Consider the following 17420-nt stretch of genomic DNA (forward strand, 5'->3'; position numbering starts at 1 on the left):
CACAGCCACAAAGTGCAGTGAATTATGCAAGATGTTGACTGACTTGCGTCCCGGAAGATATTGCCAAACGCCAAATGACTTAATAACGCTCTCTTGTGGATTTCCAATAGAACTGTTTCAGAAGTCACCTGACCTGCGTTTGACGATTTTTACGAAATAATTATTGGTATTCATAACCTCTTTACCGTGATTTTGTAACAAAAACACGTGATATATTTATTACTACATAAATTTGACCCGAAAAAATCTGTGATTAAACTAGGTGTGACCTTGTTTAAAAGTTTTTCATATTGATATAAATTATTAAGTGAGTTTAGTTAAAAAGTCATTCTCAAGCCTGACCTAACCTAACAATGATCTCATCTGTCAAACCCTGATTTGCTTTTCCTTGTGTTATTTTACGTGTAATACGAATTATCAAAGTTTGATAAGTTTTACAAATTTATTCGAACACTAACTAATCAACTCTTTTTATTCCAGGAATTTGTTACCACTTATTCAATATCAATCAATTTAACGATGACAGAGATTTCGGAGTCGCACAATAACGATAGTACAGCCTCGGTGATAACTGACCAGGAACGTGAATTGGCTCAGAATGCTTTGACCGATTTTCAGAAAAGCGCTTATTCAGGATGTCTGAGCAACTTGAACAAACTAGAGGCGTTGAGACCAAAAGATCTGAAAGTAATGCACAACAAAGTTGTCACCGAGTATTACAAAAGTGATCTGAAAAAGACTGAGCTGTTTAGAAAAAGTCTTAATGCTATATGTGGTCAAATAAGTACCGCCAACACAACTGAAGCTGTTGACGATGTCGAAAGATGCGTCATGCGATACAATCAGGCTGTTCTTCTTTTTCACACCAAACAATATGACTTGGCTCTTAAAGTAGTCAACAAGCTGTTCACATTCGTCGAGCCGATGGGTGAGCAATTTACAAATTAGCTCGTCCTTCTGCAGGCTCCTTACAGACATTCCTTTTTGCACTAATGTTCTTTATCAAATTAGTTGCTGATTTCGTCACTGTCTTAATTACGATCAGTTCATTTGACAAGTTTTTGTGTTTACAAAGTTCTGAGCATCATTGTTATTCACATCGTTAAATTTTGCCCATTTTAGAGGAGAGTCTGGCGCATAAAGTCTGTCTGTTACTCTTAAAGCTGCACATCGTTACAAATCAACCTGATGCAGCATTGTCGCTGTTAAATTATATTGAAAGTCAATTTGTCTCTACGGATACGTCCAAGATCACACCGACAGACAAGGAGAACGCTATAAAGCCTATCAAAGAGCAAAAAGAGAAGACGGATAATGTTGACGCAGCAACAGATGCATTTAGGATCAAATTGTTAAAGTACAAGGCGAGAATCTACCTCATGACCCATCAGCTCAAGTTGTGTAAGAAGGAGTGGAAGGCTCTTGTTGCTTCCGGCACACCTGTTGTAAGTTTCATCTTGAAACAGTGAAACTTGAAACCAGGTTTTTCACAGGAAATATAAACGTGCCCTGATGAAGAACCTTATATTTCTTAAATCTTCAAGTAGTATTTGAAAAATTATGATGTATCATGCAAAGCGGTGAAATTTGACACAAGTCATACACCTGTTACATAAAAAATGTGCTGGATATTGATCGTAGAAAAATTTGCACCAAGGGTTGCTTTTGATTTGTTGTTTTTAGAATGTCTCATCTATACTTCTGAAAGGAAATTTGGAATATCTGAGAGGGAATTACAGAAAGGCTATCAAAATATTAAATTCCATATCTGCAGATGGTCTGGAATACAAGTAAGCTGCCAATGGATCAACTATATTTTTGTACTATCTTGGCTATGTCTGGAACTTGTAAGACAATCTGATCGGTTGTTCGAAGACCTAGTTATTTTTTTGTTTGTCATTATTTTACACTGTCAATCTACTGCTTACAGAAGCAGCGGAGAATCGGCGGCAGTTTTATACTATAACAATATGGCTTGTCTGCACCATGCGATGGGCAAACCAAACTTGGCTTGTTTCTATTTACAAAAAGCGTTACAAGAGAACAAAAATGCGGTTGAAAGCATCCAAGTTAAAGATGCTGGTAAAATCTAATAACATTTTCATAACTTTGAACATTCAATTTTTGTCTTCCAAAGCATCAACTTAGAACTAAACTCTGATAAATATTCGCAGATCCGTTTTTGTCGCAACCGCTTTATACTCTTGGCGGTAATAAGCATTACGAATTAATGTACAGCTTGGGGGTATCGCTACTACATGCAAGACGTGCAGCGCAGGCATTTGAATGTTTCACAGAATCTGCGCAAAAACTGCACAACAGTCCACGTCTCTGGCTGAGAATGGCCGAATGCTGTATATATAGTCATAAGCCGGTGAGTGTCTACAATTTGTTTAAATAATCGTAAGTGTTTATAGACTTATTTATCAAAATCTTTTCAGACGAATGAAATTGACTTTAATATACACAAACGTCGCAAGGATCTCGTGCAAAAAGTAGTCGGTAACGGCATATACAGAAAAATTATTTTGGCATCAGCTTTATCAAAAGACACTAAATACCACACAGAAGGATTGTCTTGCGCCATACCTCAACCTACTTTAGAATTTGGAATGTTGTGTTTGAAAAATGCCTTATTTCTTCTACCAAATGACAACAATGAGTTGAACTTGCCGTCGACACCAATGGCTGGGCCGCAATCTGTTCCAATGTCTCTGAAGCCGTCTCATGTACTAGGTGAATTAAGAAATTTATTAGGTCCTAAAATTGAAACGTTTTATTTGTCATAACAAAAAAAATTTGTAAAAGTTAGAGTTCGCATAACGCAGTCTACTGTAATTGAAATTCCTCAAGGTGGCCAACACGCGACTCAGGTGTCGCAGGCGACGGCGCTAGAGGCATTGAATTTAAAGGCAAGCGTACTTGCGGCCAGTGCCTACACCTCCTTGTGTCTTGGTGACAACGTCGTAGCTCTAGAGCATGCAAAGGCTTTACTCGGAATGTCAAAATTGCCCGGAGCGTATAAAATGCTAGGAAATTTATATGCCGCCGAGAGCTTAATTCTCATGAATAAAATAAACGAGGCTATTGAGTACCTAAAGCCTGAGAATATTCAAGATATAGATACATTTCTACCAATTCCCGAAACCCTGGATAAGGATAAAGATAAATCCGAAGAACCATTTGTAACACCTGTGAGAAGTAAGTAGAAAAGAAATGAAACGAACAAACAGATTAGGATGTTGATCAAATTTTTTAGTTATCGGTTTCATGCCGTTTGTTCTATTCTGTAGGTTGGTACCCCAACAGTCTTCCCACAGGAAAAGCAGTTCTTCAGTACAACTTAGCAGTAGCTTACGCAATTCGAGGCGAACTAGATAAATCTGGAGAAACTTTAAAGCAGGTAATCTACCAAAGAGTTGTTTTATTCGTCTCCGCTCATCAATGTACAGAATTGTAAAAATTGTATTCTGTTTTTTCATTTATTCGCATATGTATATTTATTCTTGTCTATCCCAGGTGTGGATTTCTAAGGGTCCTAATTGCGACGTTCCAATACATGTTATAATGTTGGCATTATACATAGAATTGCAATTAGGTAAGCGATCTATGCTCATCTTTGTTTAAGTTTGTTACTTTGTTAGATTCTGATGAAAATGAATGAAATAATTTTATATCTTCCGGTTTCAGGCAATGCGCACGTGTCAAAATCAATAATAAAGCAGCATTGTCCGCAATATCAATAAATTTGTAAAATTGAATAATAGACTGACGGGGATCGATCAAATTCAACGATGATTACCTGCACAAGGGCGAAATCGTTCTTTGTAATATTTATATTATACAATAAATATACAGTTTAACTATTATGTATATACACACATGCATACATTATACATGTAAATTAACAATCAAATTTTCCAATTATACACGTTGATTACAATCAAGTGTGTTACCTCTATATTTACAATATAGATACGATAGTAGTTCAATTGTCGAATTATTATAGCCAACTTTAAAGAAACTAAACCTTTATAAAAACAATAGCTTTTCAAACGAAATAATGACAAATGAACAAGACTCCTTGGTACATGCGTATGTTACAGTTTCCGTTAAACCCGCGATGCAGTTGCCAGTCAGAGCCAATCAGGAGCTCGGAGTTATTCCCGGTCGGTAAGTTAGTATAGAGATCAGACGTAATGATTGAATGCGACGTATGTGTGTATGTATTACGCAGAGCGGCGGCTTGAGAAACGGCATCAGTGCATCGGGAGATCGCAGAAGTGACGGTCGAGAGCCGAAAGATTCTGTGTATGGACGCGCTGGTGAGAGGAAGAAGCAGTCTAGAGTCGGTCTGGATTTTCGTTGGCAAATTGCCTGAAGGTCTCTGCCTAGCAGCGCGGTGTTTGTTTATACCGTGTAAATCGGGTGAATCGATTTCACCGGCTGGTTGTTTCTCGTTTCCGAAATATCAGCAAATATTACTCGGCAACTGTGCGTGTGTCGCAGGTCTGTGTAAATCCTGAAATATAAACAATCCCGCTTTTCCGTTCGTTCGTTCGTTCGTTCGTTCGTTCGCCCCAGTTGATGTTTGCACATCGATAGTCATAGATGCAGTGGTGGTGGTGGTGCCCCTGTAGTATTACCCCCTGAAAACGGGACGCCGTTCGACGATCGTTCGGGTCGTTCGTCAGTTGTTTTTTTATTTCCGCGCCCGTGTTTTGTTTCATTGAAATCGCGGTGGGTGTTCGTACCTAACAACGATAAAAACTACAGACCTTCACCGACGCCTGATAATTCAGTGATAAAGTTTTGTTTCCAATAATTAATTGACAACGTTGCACCAATATTTTATAATATTATTATTCGAAGAAGTATAAAAAGAAGAAGGGGGGAAAATGTCCGCGGTAGAGGCTTCGGACGAACTCTAGAACCTTGTTTAACTTTGGGCGATTATTCTGTGTGTGATATATCTCTGTACGCATAGTTTTGCCTGGGCATCGTCTGACCGACAAAATATCGCTGATATTTAACAGTTCGAATTAACGAGGAGAAACATGGAAGTCAACATCGAGAGGGAGTGCAGCGCGCTCGGCGGCCTCTTTCAACAAATCATTGTCGACATGAAGGTGAGAGAGATAATCTCGATCGTCTCTAATTTACAAAATATATAATCAGTCGTTATTTTCTTTATTCTCTTTTTTCTACTTAACTTTCATCAAATCGTCAAGTCGGTTATGCAATGCTTTTGCAATACGAACGAGCGAATTAAAGTCTATCATTCTACTATACCTGCCTAAATATACGCGACGATCGCTTTTCCGAATCAGAAAATAAGCAATCGATTGTTGATGTTGTTGTTGTTTTTTTTTCACTTTTCATAGATGAATTATCCGCTATTGATAATTTAATCTAACCAATTTTAAAATCGAAATCGTCAATTTTATAACGCGAGTTGACTAATCGAAGGCAGAATCGTAGTTGGAATAACCAGCATGAATCGATTACAGCACAATTTACGCGATTCTACGTTGATTCATGTGATATTGCTACCTTCGTTAAATTCAACGCATTCTCTTCAATAGCTCACGTTTTTTCCCTCCCTCGTAAACAAATCGTCCGTATACATATATTATACGTGTATGTTTTTTTTGTTTTTTTTTTTTTAATATTGGTCATTCTACAGCTACACGGACTGATTTTTAAGAATCGTCTTTTATATCTTATAAACTCGGATGATAAATTGCTCCAAAGACCGAAATATTTCTTTGCGATTGTTAAGAGTAAAAAAAAAAAAAATAATAAATACCGATAGGTTACGAAATTCATTTAAAACGCATATTCGAATCTCACTGCACTTTTATGTACATGTATATATGGGTCATATAGATGGCACATGCATAGGTGCGTTATCGGTAAAAAAGATGAGAAAAAAAGAAAAGAAGATTATGGATTATCTCTGATTGAACCAACGAACGAATATCTTTTATGTGATATTCGAGACGCTTTGGTCGTAAAACGGAATGGATCTATACGAACTGTATTATAAGAATACAATTCTCAAACGCATTTTTCGTCTTTTTCATCCCCGTAGAAGGTCGTAAAAACACGATAATAATTATATGTACGCATAAACGCTATGTTACTGATCGCGCATTTTTTAATTGTACGCGAAACTGAAATTACATGTTAGTAAAGAATATGTAAAATAATAAAGCAAAAAAAAAAAAAAATAATCAATCAATAATCATCCACACAGAAACTCTGAACGAGACGATTTAACGGAATATTCGTATTTTTTTTTTTCTTCGTAGTAGGATTTTTTCTGTAAACGTAGCGTTATGTTCCTAAATCTTCATTTCTTTCGTAGCCAAACAATTTTTTTTTATTTTATTTTTATTTGACGAGACTGAAGTTTGTAACGTTTTTGTAACAATGTATCTTTAGAAAAACTCGTTGTTTTGCAATTTTGGGAATCCCTGAAATTTAGGGAACCGTTAACCCTTTGAGTCGTAGTGTTAAGTATTCTTACCACCTATTTTACATCCATTTCTTGTGTATTCAGAGAACTTTTCAACACATTGCTTTGCGGTTCTTTCCCTATTTCTGATGCTATATAACAAGTTTTCAACACTCGAAAGTAATTAATGCGATATAATGTAGATTGTTATTGTTAGGAAAAAGTTGATTTAAAAAAATTGAAGATGGCGGATCCAATATGGCGGGCGTAAATTTCAAATTTTATCGCATCCGGAAAAAAAAAACTTCAGGGGTTTTTGGTGTAACGGATTACGAATCTGAGATCGGATATCGAAAATTCAGTACGGCGAATCCAATCAACGAACCAAAAAAACCCTGCATAGAGTTTTTGACCGTATTCGATTAAGTTTGAAATTTTCGTCCGGCACATTGAATCCGCCATCTTGAGTTTTGAAAGTCTGATTTCAGATTCGTAATCAGCCAGCCGAAAAACGGTGGAAAATTATCTCGTTGTAAAATTTGTCTCAGGGACAATAATGTGCGACCGAAAGGGTTAACAAACTCAAGTCGAGCCGTTCTATTTTGACCCACAGACTCAATTTTGTAAATTCAATTTTTCCAGCTACTCCAATGGTGCAAAATAGTAATTTCTGTTTCAACAACGTTGCTAACTTCAGTCTCGTTCTTCTTCCTCGCCCAGCGAGCAGCAACACCGAGAGAGTTAGTCTCTGGTTGCTTGCCGTGTAATCGCGGCACGTAAGTTCAAGTATTAAGATAAGCCTGTTTGGTATTGGTTATACGAAAGAGAGCGAGGGGCGAGCGTTAATATTTCAACACCCCACACGAATGCAAGCACCTCGGTGAACGCGGCTCTGTGTGCACGAAACATTCGTCGTCGTTTGTGACGGTATGTTGACGGAGAACAAAGTAAACAAGCCTCTCCTATCCTCTCCTATCCTATACAGCTCTCTCTTGTATACACCCAACGGCGACGGATGCACCGGCGAAGAAGAGGAAGAAGCCGACTGCTGCTGCAACGGACTTTAACGAATAGGAAGAAACGAAAGAGAAGAGAAGAGAAGAGAAGAGAAGAGAAGAGAAGAGAAGAGAAGAGAAGAGATGCAACGCGCATCCTGTTTCAAAGCCACGCACAAAACCCTCCGAGAAAGGCTACTGAATGCTCATGCTCCTGGCACAAAGAGCAAAGTCTGTCTGTCTCCGTCTCTACGTAGTATAACCGTATCACCGGCAATTTATCGTTATGTGTGTGCAACGTTGTTCCACACGTAACGTAACGTAACCGAAAAATCTCTTCAACGTTCGTATTACGGCGCGCATGATGGTAAATAGTAGGAGAGAACGTTTTGAGGAGCCATGTGCGGATGGGAATATTTTTGTAAAGGAAAATGGAAATGAGGCCGAAGTTGGGGGGTGTTCATTTATTGCGTGAGGTGTTTTTTTTTTTTTTTACTTCTCACCGCATCGACGATCTTCCCGTCCGCTGCTTTATTTTTCACACGCAGAATCCGTGTCGGCCATAACCCAAGATAATATGTGTGTATAATATATGATTTGACGCTACGAGAGGTTATCGAGTTTTTTTTTTTATTGTTTTTTTCTACGTAAATTTAATTTCTGTGATAAGGGTAATGACAATGACGGTAATACGATGATTTATGACATGATTTCTGGTGTAAAATGACCTTCCCGCAGAATCGTTCCGTTAATCATTGAATTTTTGATGTCTGAACGTAGTGTTGAAAGAAAAGGATAAAGGAAAGAAAGAAAAAAAACAAAACAAATTACGTGCGCGAAATTTCGGTGTGACTAAAATTTTTCCAAATGTGGAATGTGGAGAAGTAAATTCGTAAATTTTTATTTTTTTTTTCTCCTCGTTTCATTTTTCATTCTTTACACGATATTCATTATCAACGTTTCAAATTTAAACACGTCACGTAAATTTGTGTTTTATTCCCCCTCCCCCCTTCACGCGGATGATGAAAAAATAATTAATACGACTGTTTTTTGTAGCATCGTATAATTTTTTTATTTTTTTGTTTTAAACACGGTCAGGTGATTTTACAAACGCTGTGTCGAAGATTGCGCAACACGAAAAAGAAAGAATAAAAGAAAAAATAAAAAGAAAGAAAGAAGTTCGACAGCGCGTAGCCGCCAAGACGGATGAATATCAATATTGCGGTGTGCACTGGCATGAATGCAACATACAAGATTGTCAAACGCGTACCGGAAACACGCGGTATTGTCGTATTACAGAGAAGTAAGTGAAGGGAACCGCGAAACAACAAAATAGATGGTATACCGCGATTTTTAATCAATCTCGCAGTTGTCTCTCTCTCTCTCTCTCTCTCTCTCTCTCTCTCTCTCTTTCTCGTCGGTCCTTTTTAGCATTGAGAGTATTAGATATAATTCTATGAATTTTCTCCCAGTGTTTTATTTTCATATCAATCTACTTCTCCTTTTCCTGCATTATAACAACACACGAACAGGTGTACGCTGGCAATCAGGACTCGGAACGAGTCGGCCCCTTTGGTACGAATTCGTCAGGAACTGGTTTCTGGTTCTTAACCTTTCTCTCTCTCTCTCTCTCTATCCCCCTCAGATTATTATTATTATTGTTATTATTATTTTGTCTTTCTTTATTTGTACAATTTTATGTATATTTATTATTTATATTTACTTTTTTACATTTCCGCGTTCGATTTCAGTCTATTTTTTTTTTTTTTATCTATCTACTCGTTTGCACGTACAGTTTTTTTTTTCCTCCTACTTGCTTAGTTCAGTGCAAATTTTAATTTTGTACTTTCTTACTTGTTTGAAACTACCGAAATAATACGAAACCCGTACCGAAAATCGGTATCTAATTTCCAATACCGCGCATTCCTACTGTTTACCTTATAAGTTAATAATCTTTTACTGATTTTGTCTGTATTTTATTTGTCTCTCTCTATCTCTCTCTCTCTATCTCTCTTTATATTGAACTCCGTGCTTCGTTTAAATTGTTATTTCGGATGTAATTATCATGTGCAACAATTTATCGTCATATATATATATATATATAATTATCATGTGCAACAATTTATCGTCAACAATATATATATATGACGATAAATTGTTGCACATGATAATTACATCCGAAATAACAATTTAAACGAAGCACGGAGTGCAATATAAAGAGAGAGAGAGAGAGAGAGAGAGAGAGAGATATATTCCTTCTTCTTTTTCTTATCTTATTCCCTGACGTTTTTTGTCTCTTCGCCAAACATTGCGTCTTTTTACTATGCATATAAGCTGCTCTCTTGCCTTTCTTTTGTTGTACGTTATACGTATATACCATATTGTATACATATTATACGCATAACGGACACCGTGCAACAAATGAAAGGCAAGAGAGCAACTAGTTTGAAAAAAAAAGAAAAGAAAAAAAAATGAAAAAAATTAATAATACAATGTTTGTATAATTCTAGTTAGAATACGATATAGTAGAATGTGAATGGCTTGTTGAAAGGCCTAACATGCAGCCGGTTATTCTCTCGCCCTTTGAGGGGAACCAGTTGAACTCTAAAACTGCACGGCAGAGGAGAGAAGAGGAGAGAAGAGAAGAGAAGAGAAGAGAAGAGTAAAGACGACGGTTAGTCTGGTCTGCTTCAACTTCGTCATCCTCGTTTGTCGTTTGTCCTCTTCCGCTTCTTCCATGCGGCTTTTTTACGTCTTCGTTCCCTCTCTCTCTCTCTCTTTCTCTCTTCTTTCCTTTCTCTTCGATCCTGGTTTTGCCGGTTGCCCTCAGCACCGCCATCATCATCATAATCATCATCATCATCGTTGTCGTCGTCGTCAAGGTGCAGGGCAGCAGAAACGCTTCCTCGCATCGAATGACAAAAAGCTCGTTCTACCGGTAGCTGCTGGCTGTAGATTTGTGTTATATTTTATACCGGGACAATCTCTTGAAACTTGAAAATCAACCGCGCATGAGCGAGTTTTATCGGCTGGCCATCCCGAGTTTTCAGCTGTCAAACTATTTCTGCCGGCGATGCGGTTGATACGAATTTTCGAGGTTAGAATCTCAAATAATCGAGGCAGTGACTAGGAAAGGTTTGGGAAGCATTTTTTATCGGGTCGGAAAGTCGATTCTTCAAAGAACGGTCGGAATTTAATGCTTAAGCTCTTTGAAAATTCAAACGTACACATTTTTCGTAGGTTGGCCGGCCTGCGACGCAGACAAGAATATCGCTGCTGGAAAATTTCGTCGACCAATGAGATTTAATTATTTAGCGCAGGCGCGGTTGATTTTCAAACTTCAAGAGATCGTTCCCGTATGTATTGACTGTACGTAAAGACAGCACGAGGTTGAAGTTTTAGTAACGTTAACACTTCGACTACCATTGTTTTTTCTTTTTTACGTTTCATTTTCAAAAAACTGAAATAATTTGAACAGTCGTAACGCATGTTAAAGAAATTTAAAAAAAACCACTAGTTTTAATAAGTGTAATATTTCAAACATTTTTATTGAGAAAAATTTGAAGCGGTTCAGAAGAATAATTTTTTTTTTTTTTTTCCCACAGGAAAAGGAAAGTTGGTTGTTAAAGGGTTTGAACGTGATAAAATTTGGAAAAACAATTTCTGTATTTCAATTTCGGAACAGTTTTAAAGTGTAATGGTTGAGTTGAGAAAAATTAGAAAATAAAATATTTACACAGTTTTGCTTCATCGCGATTTATTTGAATTTCGGACAATTTTAAGTTGCCAAAAGTAACGATTATCTTCATAGAATATGCATCGTTGCAGTTGACGTTACTAACTTCAAACTTATCATAAAGACCGGCGCTTGTCTCACTGGTCGACAACTCTGCGGACAATACGTTTACCATTCTTACGTCGAGGTACAATAACGTTATCGTAAAGAGTCGTGACTAGGAAAAAAAAACCGTTACCTTACAATTTTCGAATTGTTCGAAATTCGATAAACCATAACTAAGACAACAATAATTAGAAAATAGTATATTTTTTTTTCCCCCACCAATGTTTATCGTTACGATAACGTTAATAACTTCAACCTCGTTTACTATGTAGAATTTCGTTGTGTTTGTATCGAATTACCGATTCAAACATTTTTGTTCAATTTTCTTATTATTGCTATTACTATTATTGTTGCATAAAAATCGAGAGTCTATTGAACGAAATGGGATCTTATTAAAACAAGTATATCTATATATTATGTCAATCTCGTACGATCCATATTCTCACTTAACGATCGGGAGACAGAGAGAAGAGTGACCGGGTGGATCGTTCGTTTGAAAAAGAAAAAGAAGGCAAAATCGCACATCGTCGGCTCGTGTCTTCTGGAGCAGTAGCTAAATGAAGGAAAGAAAAAGAGACGGAGAGAGAGAGAGAGAGAGAAAAAAAGAAAGAATTAGGAGGAAAAAAGACACGTGCTCTATAGACGTCGCTGGTATTAATTGAACTTTGAACCTGTAAACGATTCTGATTGAAGGTCGCCCCGGTTAGTGTATGTAACATGCATATTACATACAATGTATATACATGTGTATATTATCGTAAATATACCAGACGATTTGTCTTAATTTTTTTTCCTTTTTTTTTTCAAATATTATTTACATGTTTATTATTGTTATTTGTTTTTGTTAATAATCAAGATGGTGTTATTTATCATTGCGCGCGTGTGCAATCGTCGCTGGTCAAAGTTCGCGGCACTTACGGTATAGTAAGTTGATAACAATAATAACAATGATAATGATAATAATAATAACGCCATAGATTGTAGAGGGATATTATGAGATGATATAAAAGATTACAGAAAGGAGCAATGGAAGCTGTAAATGAAAACATGACATTGAACGCGACGATTTATTTTACAAGAAGAAGATTATTGAAATAAATGAAAATAACGCTGAAAGAAACAAAATTATACAAAGCAAAGAAAGTTACGTTTTTTTTTTTTTTTTTCTCTTTCTTACGTCGTCGATTTTACTCTTTGACATTTTCTTATCGCCGGTTGATTTATCACATTCCCAGAATGTTTTAATTAATTCTAACAATCGCGTTTCCCGCACGGCAACGCGGCTTCGGTTCAAACGCTTCTCGAACGAACCATGAACCTAGGTCATGGGATATTGACGTTGAAACCGCGGTTTAACACTACACACGTTAAGTCACGTACGTGCTTTGAGACTGTGTGTATGAGTGCGTTGCAACGTAACCCACGTGATGTTACGACGATGCAGGATTTGGAATCGAAGAAAAATCATTACAAAAAATTACAAAAAAAAAAAAAACACACACACACCACACTTGTACCTAGGCTACATATGTCGTAGAATGAAAATAAAGGAGAAATTGAACCTTGATTTATTGAAAAAGATTTTTTTTTTTATTTAAACCTTTTAACGAAGCATGTTATGTGCGGGTAATCAGATTCTGTTATATATATATATATAACAGAATCTGATTACCCGCACATAAACAATTTCATATATATATATATATATATATATATATATATACCCAATTTAGCGAGAAATTAATAGCGCTGACCGATTAATTACGATTAACTGAACGTTTCGATAAATCGGTTTTTTTTTTTTTTTTTCTTTCTCTTCCGAATATTCGACGGTTTCGATTCATGTACCGAATGATCTGCTGAATTACAACGAGGCAACTGTAGAGCAATCGATTAGCCGGAATAAAAAAAACGACCGATCGAAATCGTCGACTAATCGATTGATCGGAAAAACAATCGCTGAAAAAAATTACTCCGTTGATCAACGAGACAAAAAAAAAATAAATAAATAAATGAATAAAAAAAAAAAACAATTTCACCGAAGCTGCCGATTAATCGATTAATGCCACAGCGCTGTAAAATTTACGTTGACTGTAAAACATTACATACATACATACATTGTTACGTATGCAATAAAGGTTGCAAAAGAAAAGATGACCAAAATTGAAGTCAGCTTGGCGTTAGTTTACAGTTACGATACTAAATCGTTTCCTATCGTTTCCCGTTTATTATAATATGTTTTTGCACGGGCATCCTCTCTCCTACAGCAGCATCCCTTTGGCATCGATGGTAAGAAGAAGAAGAAGAAGAAAGAAATAAAGAGATCGTCTTCTAGAAATTCTTCACTCTTCTCTCTCTCTCTTTGTCTCTTTCTCTTTCTATCTAGCTATTCAGCAGCGATAGATAGATAGCAGACACAGGTATATATAACGTACAACCTATAAGCCCGGTGGCTGCACTGTTACTTGTACTGTTACTGTAACGCTACTATTAGTTTTTCATTTTTTATTTTCTCCCCCCCTCCCCTCCCCTCCCCCCGTCGCTCCCACCGCACCTCCGCATCGCGTTATTTCGTTTATTGCAACTTTAAATCGCGAGACAGGGAAATACGTACGATGCGAAAATATGAAGAGAATGTCGATCGCATTAGCTACGAATTAAAAAATTTGGGCAAAGGATAAATTTTTTGGCCCGAAAATTGACACTTTTTATTGATTTATTTTTTATCGTTTTTAAAAAAATTTTATACTTGCACGCTACGAAGAATACGTGTTTAATAGTGAAAAAATTAAGAAAAAAAAACAAAACAAAAAAATACCGGAATCATAGAGAATGAAAATTAGATATCCCTGCTTGGTTTGAAATTCGTTTGTGAAAATTGTTTAAAATCTATATTTAACCAGATTCGTTCGATTTCGCTTCGCGATGATGACTCGATTTATTCGGAAATAAATTTTTCTGCAAACAAACCGAAACAATTATAGTATAGAACACTGTACCGATATTGATTGTGATCGATGAATCTTAGTCTTAAATTGACTATAACGTCACAAAAAGAAAATCCGGATATTCCAATAACTTTGTATTATTGTCTTGTGATTAAAACTACTCGTCGCGATAAGTGAAAAAGAAGAGAAAAAAAAAAAAAAAATAACCACTACGAAGGAACGAATCTTCCTAATTTTTCATTTATTATTTTAAAGTTATTTGAAACTAAGCGTAATTTTTTCTTTTTTTTCTTTCTTTTTTTTTTATACATATATATATAACAATGTTTTTACCAGGTATTCACTATTATTTGTATAATATTTTCAAAGATGTTTCTGCATCTTACGAATACCTGCAATAATTTCTTACCGTGAAATATCTCTTGAGGAAATGAATATTACAAAAAAAAAAAGTAAAAAAAAAAATTATCGATATTCGTCCAAATTACAACCCTTCAACAAAATTACATTATTTATAACTGAAAATTTTTTTGTCACATTGCCTACAAGTGTCACAAAATTTCCTATTACGATTGGAAAATTGATAGAATTTTTATTTCTTACTAAAATACTCGAGGAATATAAAATAAAATTCACCATTTACGTATTATATGTGTATAATTGTAGTGTATACATATTGATACGATACGCGGGGAAATTTTAATTAACTGCACACGAGTAATGTTGCGATACATTGCGATACGCTCGGTTTGCTGCGTGTTGAACCGGTTGAAGAGGTTCGCACGGGGAGAAAGAAATTAATACGTATAAAGTATCGGAAATTATCGGGATCGATGGATTTGTATGTATAGGTATACGTATGTATGCGCAAGCTAGGTAGGCGGTTTTTACAATATCTCATCACCGCAGAGACCACATTATACACTATTTTCGGAGTACATAATGTATACAGTTTATTAATACATATATGTACACATCGAGTGTCTCCGTAACGTAATTATTGCACATCTGTTTCCCGAAAGCATTACATGCTTTTCAAATTTTTCATACATATTTCAGGCTGTTTTTCCCTCAATCGTCAATTTCTACTATTTTATTTCGTGTAATGTTTTTTTTTTTTTTTATTTTATTTAGTTTTTTATTCACCCCATCCTCCATTACCGGCAGTAGATATTACAGATTTCTGCACGATTTTCGTGTAACAATTTGTAATCGCTAGGAACAAGTGACAACAGTTGCTGTTTTTTTTTTTTTTTTCCAAATTTTGTTATTTTTATTTTTCAAACAGATCGTAATCGAGCAATGCGTTTGTTACAGGATAATGCAATGAAGAAATTTTCTATATACAAGAAGAATATGCCTATGTATAAAATTTAGAAAATAATTATAACCGTGACGAATAATTTTTACATTAAACTTGACATATTATTTATTGCTGTATTATTAAAATTAATGTATTACTTGTTTGATTTTTTAATTTTCTTTTCTTGTCATCTTGATTGCTAATTAATTATCTTTGTCTTCTTATTATCTTTTGCAGAACGGCACACCGTTATGGGAAGACCTTATATCGAAAGCAACAAAACTGCACACCTGCCTGAGGTAAGATTAGACGGTATTTAACAACCGTCACACGGCGATTATTTTTTAAACAAACAATTTTACCAGACGCTGTGGTGCAGCGAGGTGTTATAAATTAATGGAAAGAAAAGATTGCTACTCGAGTAGGTATACCTACATCGGATATTATTGAACAGGTGGTGGCGGCATTGCAGGTATAATAAACCTGCAACCGCTGACGGGTGTTGTGATGGTCAATATTTAAATTGAATCATCCTTCGTTATACGCGCGTAATATGCACGTCTATACCTATATATAGTTACAACAACTATAAGAATTATCGTAGGAAGGGTGTTAAATTCTCATGATTCGAAACATAAAGTTTACGTTAATCACATATACCGGGACGATCTCTTGAAAGTTGAAAATCAGCCGCGCATGCGCCGAATAATTAAATCTCATTGGTCGGCGAAATTTTCCAGCAGCGATGTTCTTGTCTGCGACGCAGGCCGGCCAACCTACGAAAAATGTGTACGTTTGAATTTTCAAAGAGCTTAAGCATTAAATTCCCACCGTTCTTTGAAGAATCGACTTTCCGACCCGATAAAAAATGCTTCCCAAACCTTTCTGAGTCACTGCCTCGATTATTTGAGATTCTAACCTCGAAAATTCGTATCAACCGCATCGCCGGCAGAAATAGTTTGACAGCTGAAAACTCGGGATGGCCAGCCGGTAAAACTCGCGCATGCGCGTTTGATTTTCAACTTTCAAGAGATTGTCCCGGTGTATGCGTATGTGACATTCATTTATACATCGCGCATGTGCAGTTGGAATGGATGTTTTAAAGTGAAACAAGATGTAATGATAGTCGTTACATACCTCTATATATATATATAATAAGCTGTACCTCTTTGCGTTATGTACTTTTTACATCCTTCTTATTTCTACCCACGCAAACCAACCCTTTACTGTCGAATACGTCCACCTATGTATATGTGTAACGTGTATATACATGTGTGTAGGATATACAGTATATTTCGTTTCATTATATTATCAAAAGTTACCAAACGTAGGCGTATATATACACGTGTGTGTATATATATATATTTCACATATTATACGTATGTTACAGAGAGCAATAAATAGACCAGTTGTTACTTCCGCGTATAAATGGTCTCACGACTATTATACCTATAATATGTTATAATACATGTATATATGACTGTATTATTAATCCTAAAATATGTTAAACGGCAGGATATTATACGTTACGTACGGTGTACGAGATAATTAAAAATTTTTCGTCAATTCTATCGATCTCGCGCTTTGATTGATTGCGAGAGAAAGAATCGATTTTTTTTTTTTCCTTACAAAAATATCACACGTCGTGTTATAAGTGTAAAGGAGAATAACGTCGTTGAAAATATATAATATTCTCGTTCGTATGGGTGGAGGGGGATAACGACGATAAAATATTTTATCATGTTTCATTATTCACGCATAATAGAATAGATGATTTAATCAAGAATTTAATTTTTTTTTTTTTTTACATTATTCATCGTTGCTCTCGTAAAATATATATATCAAAAATTAAACACACTTCGATTTAAATGTG

The 17420-nt window shown here is 35.9% G+C and overlaps 2 protein-coding genes across 6 annotated transcripts in view; both read left to right on the top strand.

Annotated features, from left to right (window-relative positions):
• The first annotated feature begins 26 nt into the window (after nt 1–26).
• Nucleotides 27–3869, top strand: LOC124305663 (CCR4-NOT transcription complex subunit 10-B). Of its 3 annotated transcripts, none has more exons than XM_046765289.1 (11): nt 27–166; nt 481–928; nt 1123–1445; nt 1684–1790; nt 1931–2082; nt 2175–2374; nt 2442–2736; nt 2854–3201; nt 3294–3403; nt 3520–3598; nt 3691–3869. In XM_046765289.1, exons 2-11 carry the CDS (start codon nt 520–522, stop codon nt 3744–3746), a joined length of 2079 nt encoding a protein of 692 aa, XP_046621245.1. In that variant the 5' UTR covers nt 27–166; nt 481–519; the 3' UTR covers nt 3747–3869. The 3 variants fall into 3 exon arrangements, with proteins under 3 accessions (XP_046621245.1, XP_046621244.1, XP_046621243.1); XM_046765288.1 differs by having other exon boundaries at nt 129–262; XM_046765287.1 differs by having other exon boundaries at nt 151–307.
• A 384-nt stretch (nt 3870–4253) lies between these two features.
• The window catches only part of LOC124306066 (protein MTSS 2), a 53082-nt gene continuing 39915 nt past the window's right edge, over nt 4254–17420 (top strand). For all 3 annotated transcript variants that reach the window (XM_046766199.1, XM_046766200.1, XM_046766201.1), the window contains exons 1-2: nt 4254–5129; nt 15785–15846. In XM_046766199.1, the coding sequence (XP_046622155.1) occupies nt 5058–5129; nt 15785–15846 (134 nt within the window). In that variant the 5' untranslated portion in view covers nt 4254–5057. The remainder of the gene's footprint in view (nt 5130–15784; nt 15847–17420) is intronic.

The sequence above is a fragment of the Neodiprion virginianus genome, chromosome 5, assembly GCF_021901495.1.
Source record: "Neodiprion virginianus isolate iyNeoVirg1 chromosome 5, iyNeoVirg1.1, whole genome shotgun sequence".
NCBI lineage: Eukaryota > Metazoa > Arthropoda > Insecta > Hymenoptera > Diprionidae > Neodiprion > Neodiprion virginianus.

Excerpts from the sequence above, each read along its gene's own strand:
- LOC124305663 (XM_046765289.1), top strand. The coding sequence starts at position 520 with ATGACAGAGATTTCGGAGTCGCACAATAACGATAGTACAGCCTCGGTG. Across the intron at positions 2,083-2,174 it reads CATCCAAGTTAAAGATGCTG|ATCCGTTTTTGTCGCAACCG; the intron begins GTAAAATCTAAT and ends AAATATTCGCAG. Across the intron at positions 3,202-3,293 it reads ATTTGTAACACCTGTGAGAA|GTTGGTACCCCAACAGTCTT; the intron begins GTAAGTAGAAAA and ends TCTATTCTGTAG.